This window comes from Hemibagrus wyckioides, linkage group LG06 (assembly GCF_019097595.1).
Source record: "Hemibagrus wyckioides isolate EC202008001 linkage group LG06, SWU_Hwy_1.0, whole genome shotgun sequence".
Taxonomy (NCBI): domain Eukaryota; kingdom Metazoa; phylum Chordata; class Actinopteri; order Siluriformes; family Bagridae; genus Hemibagrus; species Hemibagrus wyckioides.
Genome location: NC_080715.1, coordinates 41,224,642 through 41,239,641, shown reverse-complemented (window position 1 = coordinate 41,239,641; position 15,000 = coordinate 41,224,642). Strand labels below are relative to the sequence as shown.

General features: G+C 40.2%; 2 protein-coding genes across 2 annotated transcripts in view; both read left to right on the top strand.

Moving 5' to 3' along the window:
• Nucleotides 1-361, top strand: part of LOC131354131 (tripartite motif-containing protein 16-like) — a 13,761-nt gene extending 13,400 nt beyond the window's left edge. Inside the window, exon 6 of the mRNA XM_058391430.1 lies at nucleotides 1-361. This exon is cut by the window's left edge and continues 535 nt beyond it. Within this exon, the coding sequence (XP_058247413.1) occupies nucleotides 1-4 (4 nt within the window). The 3' untranslated portion in view covers nucleotides 5-361.
• Nucleotides 362-5,338: 4,977 nt separating this feature from the next.
• LOC131354130 (tripartite motif-containing protein 16-like) lies at nucleotides 5,339-11,743 on the top strand. The gene is made up of 6 exons (XM_058391429.1): nucleotides 5,339-6,117; nucleotides 6,592-6,687; nucleotides 6,917-7,150; nucleotides 7,307-7,496; nucleotides 9,688-9,744; nucleotides 9,923-11,743. Exons 1-6 carry the CDS (start codon nucleotides 5,524-5,526, stop codon nucleotides 10,471-10,473), a joined length of 1,722 nt encoding a protein of 573 aa, XP_058247412.1. The 5' UTR covers nucleotides 5,339-5,523; the 3' UTR covers nucleotides 10,474-11,743.
• Nucleotides 11,744-15,000: the final 3,257 nt, after the last annotated feature.

The following is a 15,000-nucleotide window of genomic DNA, read 5'->3' as shown; positions in this document are numbered from 1 at the left end:
ATAATGTGTGTAGAGTTTTGTGTAAAATTCCTGCACATTACCACATTGTTACTCCATCATCTGTTTTACTAGCACACAATCCAGCTGCACAAAATACAGTCATTTTTATTTCTTAACTAAAACAGATAAGGCATTTTACACTGATTAAAAAGTAAATGTTAAAAATTGATCTCTCAGAAAAGAAACTAGTAAAATCTTAAAATGGAAATAATCATATGATATCTTGTAAAGTTCTATCTGTTTGTTTCATATGAAGCATCCTCTCATTAAATCCCTAATAAACAGTAATAAAGCCAGTACAGTACAACATTTTAAACCTGTTAGGATCACACTCTAGAAAAATAAAAGATCAACTTTTTAATTCATTTGTTTTTTCTGCTTGTGTTCTGGATGTAAAATATACATTCACTTTGTAAAGTCTGACGTTGTTTCTAAACCCTGAAATTTCACTGTAAAGCATTTAACAATATTTAAACTACATTAAATCATACAGTAGATGATTGGTTAAAGCTTCCTCTGTTGTGTTCATCCCATATTCAGCCTGGATGATGATTGGCTGGCAGTCAGAACCTTATAAATCCAAGTTTATCTCTGAGTTTTAGAGAAAAAGATCAGACCACAGGAGAACGGTGTGAACTGGGTGTCAATATCAGTCTCATATAAAGAGATCAGAAGGAAAGGAAGTCGTAATGAATGTGGGGTTAATTTAACAGAAACATTTCACTTTCTGGCCACCAGACACCACTTTTAAATTACTACATTCTCATGAAATGCACATGATCCACCACCACACTTCTGATTCCATCGCTCTGAAGTCACTGGATACTTTGAATGGGTTTTGTGAGTTTTATCTACATATTCATCTACAGATTCATTTCCGTCTAAATAGTAAGAAATCTTCATCTTGCATCATGTAAGGAATAAAACAGGAAGAGGCATGAAGGTCCAGCAAAATAATGAGGTGGCGTGATGTGGCCCAACAATATGCACTTTTAGTGATATCTCTCAGCAGTTAACAATGCAACATAAATGAAATAAGGTAATAAAGATTCATTTATTCAGAATCATATTTGCATTTATCACTAAATTACAAACTTTTAAAATATTTAAGCAGAACAAATGACACTGAAGTTCAGGTTACAGTGAAATATTTCTGCTTTATTGCCATCGTTATCATCATGAACACAATGCAGTAGAGGTTTTATTTCTCACAGTGAGACACAGTCCTGCTGGAAATCCTGTCATGTGACTTTTAGTGAAGATCGCTCAGGTTGTGTTTTTGCCACTGATGGTGTTCTACACTGTAAAACCGAGCAAATAACAAAAAACAACAAACAAATAACGTGTCCAAATAACAACTCTGATGTGTTTGTCTATTTACAGTTCTATCTGGTGTGTTGATTTTCACACATTATAACTTACAGAGAGAGAGAGAGAGAGAGAGAGAGAGAGAGAGAGAGCAGAAGTTCACATGATTACATGATAGAGGATAAACAATCCTCTAAAGTTTAGAGGATAAACTTCAGGACGGAAAATGGCTAGAATTTAATTAAGGTTTTTCATATTTGAATCAGAATTCAGAATGTCTTCACTTTCCATTAGTGTGTGTGTGTGTGTGTGTGTACATCTAGGAAATCTAGTAAATCGTTTTGAGATTTTGGCTCTGGAGCTGCGTTGATTTTAAATGTATGATTTAACATACTTCATGCAAAGAAAAGAAACAGCGGGAAATGGAAAGCAAAAATCAGAAATGAAGTAAAGCGAAACCCTCCATGCGACTATAAAGAAGAGCGTTATACATTCGATTAAAACACAGAAATCTATCTTTGTCTACATTGATCAATTAAAGTTCATATCTAGGCTGCACTAAAATATAGATCACTTTGTTTCTTATACATTTAAAGAAAAATCCCCCAAAATATCATGATTTATTATTACTATTTTAAACATCCATAATTTAAACTAATTGCTTTATTCTTTCTGGCCACTAGGGTCTAGTAGATGCTTGACGTCACGAAAAACCTAACCGTCTTTAACATTTTTGCTGGAAAATTTCATTAGAGTCTGACAATTTGTCTTATAATGAATGTAATATAATATTAACAATATTTGTGCTTTATGAGTTGTATGATTTCTCTGGCATCACAATGTTGGAGCTTTTTGTTCTCCAGTATTTTTGTTAGATGTAACACTTGCGAGAAACACACTCATGAGCCGTTACTATAGAAACGCTAATGATTTGGTGCCTGTGGATCTGAAAACCTGACAACTGTTTCAGGAGTCCACACAGTAAATCCAGCGTATAGAGGCTGAGTGAATGTGGTGTGGACTCTGTGGAGGAGCTTCATGGTGTCAGAGACGCTGTAGAAGGACAGAGTTCCTGCCCTGTGATCCACATAAACTCCTATTCTGGACGGTGTTGGAACTCCAAACTCGGCCTTAATGTTGTTCTGATCAGAGAGAAAGAGAGAGGATGCTGGGAACACACCAGACTCCAGGACTGATCGTTTTAGCCGAACACAGTTCGTCTGGCCTCCTTTTTGTTATTGATCCCTTTATATGAGACTGCGATGTACACACATCCTTCACCGCTCCACTCCACCTCCCAGGAACTGCGTCCACACACACTCTCCTTACTCAACACCTGAGCCATGGAGGTAAACCTGTCAGGGAGACGAGGATACGGCTTGTCTTTCTTACTGCGCCTCACCGCTTGGACCTTCTCACACAGACGGAGGTAACCGTGTGCTGTGGTAGGATCCAGAGTCAGATAACAGAAATCTGAAAGCAAAAACAAATGTTATGAAATACTGTTTTAATCGCTTAATTTCAAGTGGACATTTTTAAATCAGTAATTCATGAGAGCCTTGTATTTTAATTATTTCAGTTTCTTACATTTCTTATACTTTTATATATACACCGATTAGCCACGTTATGACCACTGACTGGTGAAGTGAATAAGACTGATGATCTCCTCATCATGGCACCTGTTAGTGGGTGGGATATATTAGGCAGCAAGTGCAGCAAAACTGCAGCTCTTGTGGGGTGTTCCCGGTCTGCAGTGGTTAGTATCTATCAAATGTGGTCCAAGGAAGGAACAGTGGTGAACCGGCGACAGGGTCATGGGCGGTCAAGGCTCAACCATGTGATCCGATCCAACAGATGAATTACTGTTGCTCAAATTGCTTAAGAAGTTAATGCTGGTTCTGATAGAAAGGTGCCGAATACACAGTGCATCGCAGTTTGTTACATATTGGTACTTCATAGCCACAGACCAGTCAGGGTGCCCCTGCTGTTTTTCATCCCGAACAATTCTTCTGGTAGTAGTGGCTGAAATCTTTCTTGGTCTACCTGACCAAGAGAACCTCTTATTTTCCACTTCTTTATCAGAGTTTGACCGGTACTGACTGGTGTTTATGACTGGAGTATTGAAATATCTTTTTCAAGATTCAAGATTCAAGATTCAAGAAGCTTTATTGTCATTTCAACCACATATAGCTGACGCAGTACATAGTGAAATGAAACAACGTTTCTCCAGGACCTGGTGCTACATAAACATACAACAACAAAGAGTTCAACACAAAAAAACAACACCACAGAGCTAGGATAGAAGTTTAGTCTTAGCCACGTAAAGTGCACAGTGTGCAGCTAGGTGCAAACAGAGCATAGACAAGACAGTGCAAAAGACAATAAATACAAGAAAGACAACACAAAAAGAACACAGGACACTTAGTGCTGAAAAAGAAAGAAAAGAACATGTGTAATGGAATGTAAGTGAAATAAAATAAGATAAAATGAAAGGTAAAAAAATATTGTGCAAAAATACAACAGCAGCGGTTGAGGTAGTGCAAATAGAAATAAACATAACTATAGCAGCGGAGGACAGGTAGAGGTAGTGCAATAAGTAATGAACAATATAAATTATGTGTGCGTGTCCACACAGTCAAGAGAGTGTGTGTATCTGTGTGTGAGAGAGACGGAGAGTTGATATACAGTTCAGTCCTGAGTGTGTGTGTGTGTATGTGTGTGTGAGAGAGAGTGTAGAACAGTTCAGTCCAGGGTGCTGAGGAGCCTGATGGCTTAAGGAAAGAAACTGTTACACAGTCTGGTTGTGAGGGCCCGAATGCTCCGGTACCTCTTTCCAGATGGCAGGAGGGTGAAGAGTGTGTGTGAGGGTGTGTGGGGTGTGTAAGAGTGTGTGTGAGGGGTGTGTGGGGTGTGTAAGAGTGTGTGTGAGGGGTGTGTGGGGTCAGCCACAATGCTGTTGGCTTTGCAGATGCAGCGTGCGGTGTAAATGTCCATGATAGAAGGGAGAGAGACTCCGATGATCTTTTCAGCTGTCCTCACTATCTGCTGAAGGGTCTTGTGATCCAAGACGGTGCAGTTCCCAAACCAGGCAGTGATGCAGCTGCTCAGGATGCTCTCGATGGTCCCTCTGTAGAACACAGTCAGGATGGGGGAGGGAGATGGGCTTTCCTCAGCCTCCTCAGGAAGTAGAGGCGCTGCTGGGCTTTCTTGGTGATGGAGCTGGTGTTGAGTGACCAGGTGAAGTTCTCCGCCAGATGGACACCAAGGAATTTGGTGCTCTTGACGATCTCCACCAAGGCTCCGTCGATGAACAGCGGAGAATGGTCACTCTGTGCTCTTCTGAAGTCAACAACTATCTCTTTAGTCTTGTCTACATTCAGGGAGAGGTTGTTGGCTCTGTACCAGGCTGTTAGATGTTGCATCTCCTCTCTGTATGCTGACTCATCGTTCTTGCTGATGAGACCCACCACGGTCGTGTCATCGGCGAACTTGACGATGTGGTTGGAGACATGATGTGAGTCAGCAGAGTGAACAGCAGTGGACTGAGCACACAGCCCTGAGGAGCTCCAGTGCTCAGTGTGGTGGTGCTGGAGATGCTGTTCCCGATCCGGACTGACTGAGGTCTCCCAGTCAGGAAATCCAGGATCCAGTTGCAGAGAGAGGTGTTCAGGCCCAGCAGACTCAGCTTCTCCATCAGCTGCTGAGGGATGATTGTGTTGAATGCTGAACTGAAGTCTATGAACAGCATTCGAATGTAGGAATCCTTACAGTCCAGGTGTGTGAGGGCCAGATGGAGGGTTGTGGTGATGGCGTCGTCCGTGGAGCGGTTAGGATGATACGCAAACTGCAAGGGGTCCAGTGATGGTGGTTCAAACCTCATCAAGGATTAACAACAGAAGATTCCTGATGGGAAGAAGGCATGGATCTTCAGGATAATTAAAAAATATATATTTTAAAGATGGAATATATTTTTCTAATAACTGTAGCAGCTACATGGTTATATATTTATGCACTGAAGGGAGATGAAATGGTTAACAGAAGAGTGTTCATAACCTGTCTGTGTTTGTGCTCCTCCCCCTCTCTTGCTCACTGTCTCTCTCTCTCTCTCTCTCTCTAACACACACACACACACACACACACATACATACAGAACCAAGTAACTCCTCATTCCAGAGAAAACAAATCTGGTCTCTCGCTGTTTGTGAGTTCCGGAAAATGGCTGAGGCCAGTATTTCAGTAGATCAGGATCAGTTCATCTGTCCAGTGTGTCTGGATCTCTTGAAGGATCCGGTGACTATCCACTGCGGTCACAGTTTCTGTAAGGTGTGTATTAATGGTCACTGGGATCAGGAGGATCAGAGTGGAGTTTATAGCTGTCCTCAGTGCAGAGACACTTTCACTCCAAGGCCTGTTCTACGCAGAAACAACATGCTGGCTGAAGTGGTGGAGAAACTGAAGAAGAAGACTGAAGTCCAAGCTGCTTCTCCTGCTCACTGTTACACTGGACCTGGAGATGTGGAGTGTGATTTCTGCACTGGGAGAAAACACAAAGCCATCAAGTCCTGTCTGGTGTGTGTGGCTTCTTTTTGTGAAACTCACCTGAAACCTCATCTTGAAATTCCTGCTTTGAAAAAACACAAGTTAGTCGAAGCTTCTGGAAATCTACAAGAGAAGATCTGCTCTGAACATGATGAAGTGCTGGAGATCTACTGTCGTACTGACCAAAGCCTCATCTGTTATCTGTGTACGATGGATAAACACAAAAGCCACGACACCGTCTCAGTTAAAGCTTACAGAACTGAGAAAGAGGTGAGAAAGTCTAATCTAACCAAGTCTAATCTATTCAGAGTCATGTAGTGGTGTTATGAAATTTAAAATAAGATATTAGCTTTAGAACTAAAAGATCAGACTTTAAGTCTAAAATAAGTTCATCAGTGTAGAATTAGTTTGTGAACAATATTTAAAATGTTTATATGTACCATTAAGTCATTAAGGTTTGGAATCAACCTAAGGTTTTGCTTCATTAATAATAAAAAAGGCATAAACGAATAAATTCTTGTTGCTGTTATTTGTGTTAAACCCAGTGGTTCCCAAATCTAGTCTTGGAACACTATTTCAGTGTTCAACTTCTGTGAACTTTAAAAAAAACAAAACAACATCCTGTCTTTTAGTGCTCTGTAGAACCAGAGTGAACTTTAACCCTTTATCTACAGTTAATGTTCATCCACTGAGCTCAGAAACTCATAATGAATAAACAGTGAGATGTATTTTATTTGTCCTCAGAGTGAGTTAAAGGAGGATCAGATGAAATTCCAGCAGAGAATCCAGGAGAAGCAGAAGAAGGTGCAGGAGCTGAAACAGACTGTGAACACTATAAAGGTGAGCAGTGAGCAGAGACAGAGCTGCTCCTAGAAACACACACAACATGGACAACCAGGCATTTAGAGTCCCAGTAAGAGAGGGAATGATAGATGAGATTTAAATCTGTGTGTGTGTGTGTGTGTGTGTGTGTGTGTGTGTGTATGTGTATGTCTGTGTGTGTGTGTGTGTGTGTGTGTGTGTGTATGTGTCTGTGTGTGTGTGTGTGTGTGTGTGTGTGTCCTAACAGCTCAGTGCACAGACAGCAGTAGATGACAGTGAGAGGATCTTTACTGAGATGATCAGCTCCATGGAGAAAAAGCGCTCGGAGGTGACGGAGCTGATCAGAGCTCAGGAGAAGGCTGAACTGAGTCGAGCTGAACGACTCCTGGAGCAACTGGAGCAGGAGATTGCTGATCTTCAGAAGAGAGACACTGAGATGGAGCAGCTTTCACACACACATGATCACATCCACTTCCTCCAGGTAACACTCACTGTCTGAAACACACACACACACACACACACACACACACATGATCACATCCACTTCCTCCAGGAAATAAAGGTACACTACATTTTCAGATATAAAAACAATCTTTGGATTTGTTCTCCTAAGTTTATGTGTAATTGCTGTATGCAGGCTTTAGTCTCTGGTCATCGCTCTCCCCTATTTGAGAGACCAGATTTTCAGTCAGATCTCTGTGAGGACTCATCCAGCATCACTGTCAATCAACATCTCTCATTTGATGGAGTGAGGAAATCTCTCTCTGATCTGAAAAAGAGACTGGAGGAAATCTTCCAGGAGGAATTCATCAAAATCCCTGAACATGGTAAGAGGAACTGTTCCTGTTGTTCCACGCCTGATTCGAGTCTTAATGATGAACTGATGATGTGAATGATTTGTGATAGAGCTGAGAAACACTGAACTCTTCATTACTGAAGTGTGACACCTGATCTACTCACACTTCTGATCTACTCACACTTCTGATCTACACACACTTCTGATCTACACACACTTCTGATCTACTCACACTTCTGATCTACACACACTTCTGATCTACACACACTTCTGATCTACACACACTTCTGATCTACACACACTTCTGATCTACACACACTTCTGATCTACTCACACTTCTGATCTACACACACTTCTGATCTACATACACTTCTGATCTACACACACTTCTGATCTACTCACACTTCTGATCTACACACACTTCTGATCTACATACACTTCTGATCTACACACACTTCTGATCTACTCACACTTCTGATCTACACACACTTCTGATCTACACACACTTCTGATCTACACACACTTCTGATCTACTCACACTTCTGATCTACACACACTTCTGATCTACACACACTTCTGATCTACACACACTTCTGATCTACACACACTTCTGATCTACACACACTTCTGATCTACTCACACTTCTGATCTACACACACTTCTGATCTACACACACTTCTGATCTACTCACACTTCTGATCTACACACACTTCTGATCTACACACACTTCTGATCTACTCACACTTCTGATCTACACACACTTCTGATCTACACACACTTCTGATCTACTCACACTTCTGATCTACACACACTTCTGATCTACACACACTTCTGATCTACACACACTTCTGATCTACTCAAACTTCTGATCTACACACACTTCTGATCTACTCAAACTTCTGATCTACACACACTTCTGATCTACTCACACTTCTGATCTACATACACTTCTGATCTACACACACTTCTGATCTACTCACACTTCTGATCTACACACACTTCTGATCTACACACACTTCTGATCTACTCACACTTCTGATCTACACACACTTCTGATCTACATACACTTCTGATCTACACACACTTCTGATCTACACACACTTCTGATCTACATACACTTCTGATCTACATACACTTCTGATCTACACACACTTCTGATCTACTCACACTTCTGATCTACTCACACTTCTGATCTACATACACTTCTGATCTACACACACTTCTGATCTACTCACACTTCTGATCTACATACACTTCTGATCTACATACACTTCTGATCTACACACACTTCTGATCTACTCACACTTCTGATCTACTCACACTTCTGATCTACATACACTTCTGATCTACACACACTTCTGATCTACTCACACTTCTGATCTACATACACTTCTGATCTACATACACTTCTGATCTACACACACTTCTGATCTACTCACACTTCTGATCTACTCACACTTCTGATCTACACACACTTCTGATCTACATACATTTCTGATCTACATACACTTCTGATCTACATACATTTCTGATCTACATACACTTCTGATCTATACACACTTCTGATCTACTCACACTTCTGATCTACATACACTTCTGATCTACATACACTTCTGATCTACTCACACTTCTGATCTACATACACTTCTGATCTACTCACACTTCTGATCTACATACATTTCTGATCTACATACACTTCTGATCTACATACATTTCTGATCTACATACATTTCTGATCTATACACACTTCTGATCTACTCACACTTCTGATCTACTCACACTTCTGATCTACATACACTTCTGATCTATACACACTTCTGATCTACTCACACTTCTGATCTACTCACACTTCTGATCTACACACACTTCTGATCTACTCACACTTCTGATCTACATACACTTCTGATCTATACACACTTCTGATCTACTCACACTTCTGATCTACTCACACTTCTGATCTACATACACTTCTGATCTATACACACTTCTGATCTACTCACACTTCTGATCTACTCACACTTCTGATCTACATACATTTCTGATCTACATACATTTCTGATCTACATACACTTCTGATCTACATACATTTCTGATCTACATACACTTCTGATCTACATACACTTCTGATCTACATACACTTCTGATCTACACACGTGATAATTTTCATAATTGTTTGATTTTATGGGTTTTAACATCAGAACATTTTATTTCTGTCTCCACAGTTAAATACGCTCAAATTTTACTCTCAGAGCCAAAGAGCAGAGACGAGTTTCTGAAATGTACGTCTACAACACACACACACACACACAGAGACAAAGACACATACACAAAGAAACACATGCAATCACATATACGTAAATACACAAGAATACAGCCATAAACTCTCACACACACACACTCCATATCAATATATCCTGTGATTAATATTTAACATGTTCACATTTCTCATATGTTTAGATTTCTGTGATCTGACTCTGGATCCCAACACAGTAAATTATAACCTCATTCTGTCTGAGAAGAACAGAGCGGTGAAGAGCAGTGAGAGAAAGCAACGATACTCTGATCATCCAGAGAGATTTGAGTCCTACAGTCAGGTGTTGAGTAAGGAGAGTGTGTGTGGACGCTGTTACTGGGAGGTGGAGTGGAGCAGTGAGGATTGTGTGAACATTTCAGTCTCATATAAAGACATCAGCAGGAAAGGACGGGGTGAAGAGTGTTGGTTTGGAGGCAACAATCAGTCCTGGAGTCTGGAATGTTCTTCTTCTTCTCTTACTTTCTATCACAACAACATAAAGACTGATCTCAGAGTTCCATCATCCTCCAGAATAGGAGTTTATGTGGATCACAGTGCAGGAACTCTGTCCTTCTACAGCGTCTCTGACACCATGAAGCTCCTCCACAGAGTCCACACCACATTCACTCAGCCTCTATACGCTGGATTCAGGCTCTCCTGGGATACTGTGTCTAAATCAGGATTATCTGTGAGATTGTGTGATCCAAAAAAATAATGGGTTTGCGGTGTTTTATGGTCAGTTATGTGTCACTAAATAAACTCCATGCATGTTTTCTCATTGATCCTCAACTGTGAAAAAAAGTGTTAATGTTAAATCATTAAAAAAAAATGAACATTAAAATATTGACTTTAGCCTCATTCTATGATCATTGGTTACATGTAAAGAAAATTAAACTGTAAGATCTGATCATACTGATAATGATATAATGATTTCTACAGATTTACTGAAATTGGTGTAGCAGAATGTCTAAATGTACTATAAAGTCTGTATTTATTGGGGTTTATGTCTGGAAATATGATCATTTGTAAAAATGGTAATAATGCTTTATTTAGAATTTTTACAGATTTTAATTAACCTTTAAAAAAAATTTGCCTCTTCATGAATACACTCACAAGAACAAACTTTACAGAAAACTCTGAATGTTTATGAATATAAAGACGAGATGTTCATCCTTAAAAACAATTGTAGGAACTGTAGTTACCTGCTATGACCACTATGGGGCAGTGAAACAGCGTCATATTTTGACATGGTCACTGTGCCAAATATGGGTTTGTGAATCGTTGACGTCTAGTGTAATTCGGGAACGCGCGCGCACACACACACACACACACACACACACACACAGACTGTCTGTATATCTGTATATGTGTAACTATTTATAACCTCCCACTGAGCTTCAGTTAATGATCTACTGTTAAAGTGAAACAGTGTGTGTGTGTGTGTGTGTGTGTGTGTGTGTGTGTGTGTGTGTGTGTGTGTGTGTGTGTGTGTGTGTGTGTGTGATATTAGTATATAAGTAAAAAGCTCATCATAACTCAAATGCCACGACTGTGTGGAACGTAATGAATGTAGGACCACAGACCCAAAGTAATAAACCTCAAACAGATATGTGGCTCGAGGCAGCGAGGCTTATTTCGGGGTGGCAGCTGCCACCCCGCTTCACCCTTGAGGCCACACATATTCATAAACACATACCTAGAACTCAAAATATTAAGCTAGAAACCGAGTTATATGTCGTTTAGACGTCATGTGAACACTGGTAATGTGGGAGGTGTAATTGGTCACTGATCAGCCTTAGATTTCTATAAAAGGAAGTGAATAAACTGTTCAAATAAAATATTACCTTATTTGGCATATATAATCTACTAAGTGTCTTTTATTTAGATATTTTAACATAACTGATTTATATCATTTCTAACGGAGCTGGAAACATGATCATGTGTAGACTCGTGAAATAAGAAAGACACTATATTGCCAAAAGTATTGGGACACACCTCCAAATCATTGAATGTAGTGTTGTTCTTCAGGGGTTGGGCTCGGCCCCTTAGTTCCAGTGAAAGTGATGAATTAGAGTGGAGACTGTGAGCCAGGCCTTCTCACCCAACCTCAGTGCCTGACCTCACAAATGCGCATCTAGAGGAATGGTCAAAAATTCCAATAAACACACTCCTAAACCTTGTGGAAAGCCTTCCCAGAAGAGTTGAAGCTGTTATAGCTGTAAAGGGGCAGGACAACTCCATATTACATTCATGTGCAGGTAAACGCAGATGTCCTAAAACTTTTGGCCTGGCTCGCAATCTCCGCTATAATTCATCCCAAAGGTGTCCTATGATGTTGAGGTCAGGTCAGTCAAGTTCCTCCACACCAAACTCATTCATCCATGTCTTTATGGACCTTGCTTTGGTCACTGGTGTGCAGTCATGTTGGAACAGGAAGGGGTCATCCCCAAACTGTTCCCACAAAGAGCATAAAGAGTTCCTTTCACTGGAACTAAGGGGCCGAGCCTAACTTCTTTAAAGTTTCAGATATTGGGGTTGTTGTGATTTGAGAAAATATTTACTCCAGTTTTTTATTACTACAGTGTAACTGAGGACATGTTATAAATGCAGTTTAGAATTTGTCTGTTTATTTTACTGTTGTTTATTGCCATAATAATTAAAAATGTCAAAAACTTATCAACCTTTCATTTTCTATCTGTAATAATTGTGAGTAAAAATTAAAACTAACCTTTAAAATAACAATTAAAAATATCGTCGATTCACACCGATCTGGCGCAGGAGGGGGCAGGTTGTATTTTCGTCCGCTTTGAGCCGCGACAAAATCACAAAACGTTGTTCTGCAATCCGAGACCAGCGTGATGAAATTACAGGCTCTCCAACAACAATTTGGACATGGTGTCCCCTGACAGCAGAAGAGTCCCGGCCCACACACACGCTGGCACTGAAATGACAGGGATGGACTCATCCAAATCTGGCACTCTTGTTTCACTTTATCTTTATTTTATCCAAAAATACACAAGCTGTAAAACGGACACAGCTGAATTGCAGTGCCAGGTTAAACTGAGACCGCGACATCTCGTCTTCTTTCGTCGTCCGCCTTTTTCCTTTTATTCACAAAACTTCAGACATTTCCATAGCAACCAGGACAAAATGGTAGGTTCCAGGAAAGACTTATTATTAATATAATTTATTAGTAATATGCTTAGAATATGGGAAGTAGTTTGTGTGATATGTGTGATTATTCATCACACTAAAACATACACACCAGCATGTCATCCTGGAGTGTGTGTATGTGTGTGTGTGTGTGTGTCCGTGTCTGTGTATGCCCACATCCACCTACACAATGCCCGCTGTTTATGCAACATGTCTCTCCGAAGGAACCAAATCAGACCACCAACAGCCAGTGATCCATCTCGTCGATGCTGTAACCTATCATCTGATTCTCTGTGAACTATATAACAAGCAGAAATTTTACCTCATAGTGCCATCTTAAGGGGATTAGTTTCACCCTGGGATATAATAGCATCTCTGAGATGTTGTTTACATCTGACTCCATCATGTCAGTTATGTTAACAGATGTCTGGAGAGACTACACCAAACTTTACAGCCCATGAAGCTATACATCACCTGTCCATTTAAAACTAATCCAGTGTGAATACGGCTTATAAAATAAGCAGAAGAAATAAGCCTGGGTAATACGCCAATCAGCCATAACATTATGACCACCTGCCTAATATTGTGTCAGTCCCCCTTCTTTTTGCTGCCAAAACAGCCCTGACCCTGATGGACTCCACTAGATCCCCGAAGGTGTGCTGTGGGATCTGGCACCAAGATGTTTAGCAGCAGATCCTTTAAGTCCTGTAAATTGCAAGGTGGATTGGACTTGTTTGTCCAGATGCTGGATTGGATTGAGAGCTGGGGAATTTGGAGATGGAGTCAAAACACCTGACACTGGTTGTTGGCACGGCGCATTATCCTGCTGAAAGAGGCCACAGATATCAGGGAATACCGTTTCCATACATGGTCTGTAACAATGCTTAGGTAGGTGGTACGTGTCAAAGGAACATCCACATGGAGGGCAGGACCCAAGGTTTTCCAGCAGAACACTGACCAAAGCATGACACTGCCTCCGCCGACTCGCCTTCTTCCCATAGTGCATCCTGGTGCCATTTGTTCCTGAGGTAAGAGAAACACTTGTCCATTTTTCCTGCTTCTAACACATCAACTTTGAGGACAAAATGTTCACTTGCTGCCTAATATATCCCACCCACTAGCAGGTGCCATGATGAGGAGATCATCAGTCTTATTCACTTCACCTCTCAGTGGTCATAATGTTATGCTTGATCTGTGTATATTTCCTGTTTCCAAATTGTAATGTTGGTAAAGATCGTTGGTAAATGCGTTTTCCCCTCATTGACCACCAAAACCGAAACCAAAGAAAGTCCTAGGTAGAACATTAATACATCAGCGACTTCTTTCAGAAGTGATGCTTAGAGGTTTCAGGTAGGTCATGTCAAGATTACAGAGTACAAATGATTCAAATGTTTATATAATCAAACTCTCTGGCTGAGTCAAAGAAATGCTAAGGTTTAAACATAATGCTAAAACGTTTGCTATAAGATCGTAGCATTCGTCTGGCTATTAAATGCTGAGTTCGTTTTTTTAGAATCAGCTGAGCTTGAAATTTCTAAATTATATTTAGAACATCGCTCTGCACAATCCTACACCTACAATCATCATCATCATCATCATCATCATCATCTTTGTCTGATGTTAGTGCTGCTGTTTACTACACAAACATTGCTACTCAACTTCAAAGAAAAAAAACCTACATTTGAGGACCATATATTGTGTGTGTGTGTGTGTGTGTGTGTGTGTGCTTTTTCTTCTCTGTTTTAGCCTGTCATTCAAATAAACAGTAAAATCCAAACATTCCAGTTCAGACAAGAAAGAAAAAAGAAAATGTACACAATGTCCAGGACATTTCAGAAGCTTGTTAGTTAGATTTCTGGCATTAGCTTTGTCTTGCAGGTCCATTTTTGGTAAATGAACTAATGTTAATGTTTTATATTTGAATAAAATTAAATTCACCAAAATCCAAAGTAGTGAGAGTCAACCAATCAAAATGTTTTTCCCCAATCACAAATCACTGATCACCTTTATTCACAACAACCAATAACTGAGCCCCTTTATTCACAACGACCAATCACTGATCACCTTTATTCAAAACAACCAATCACTG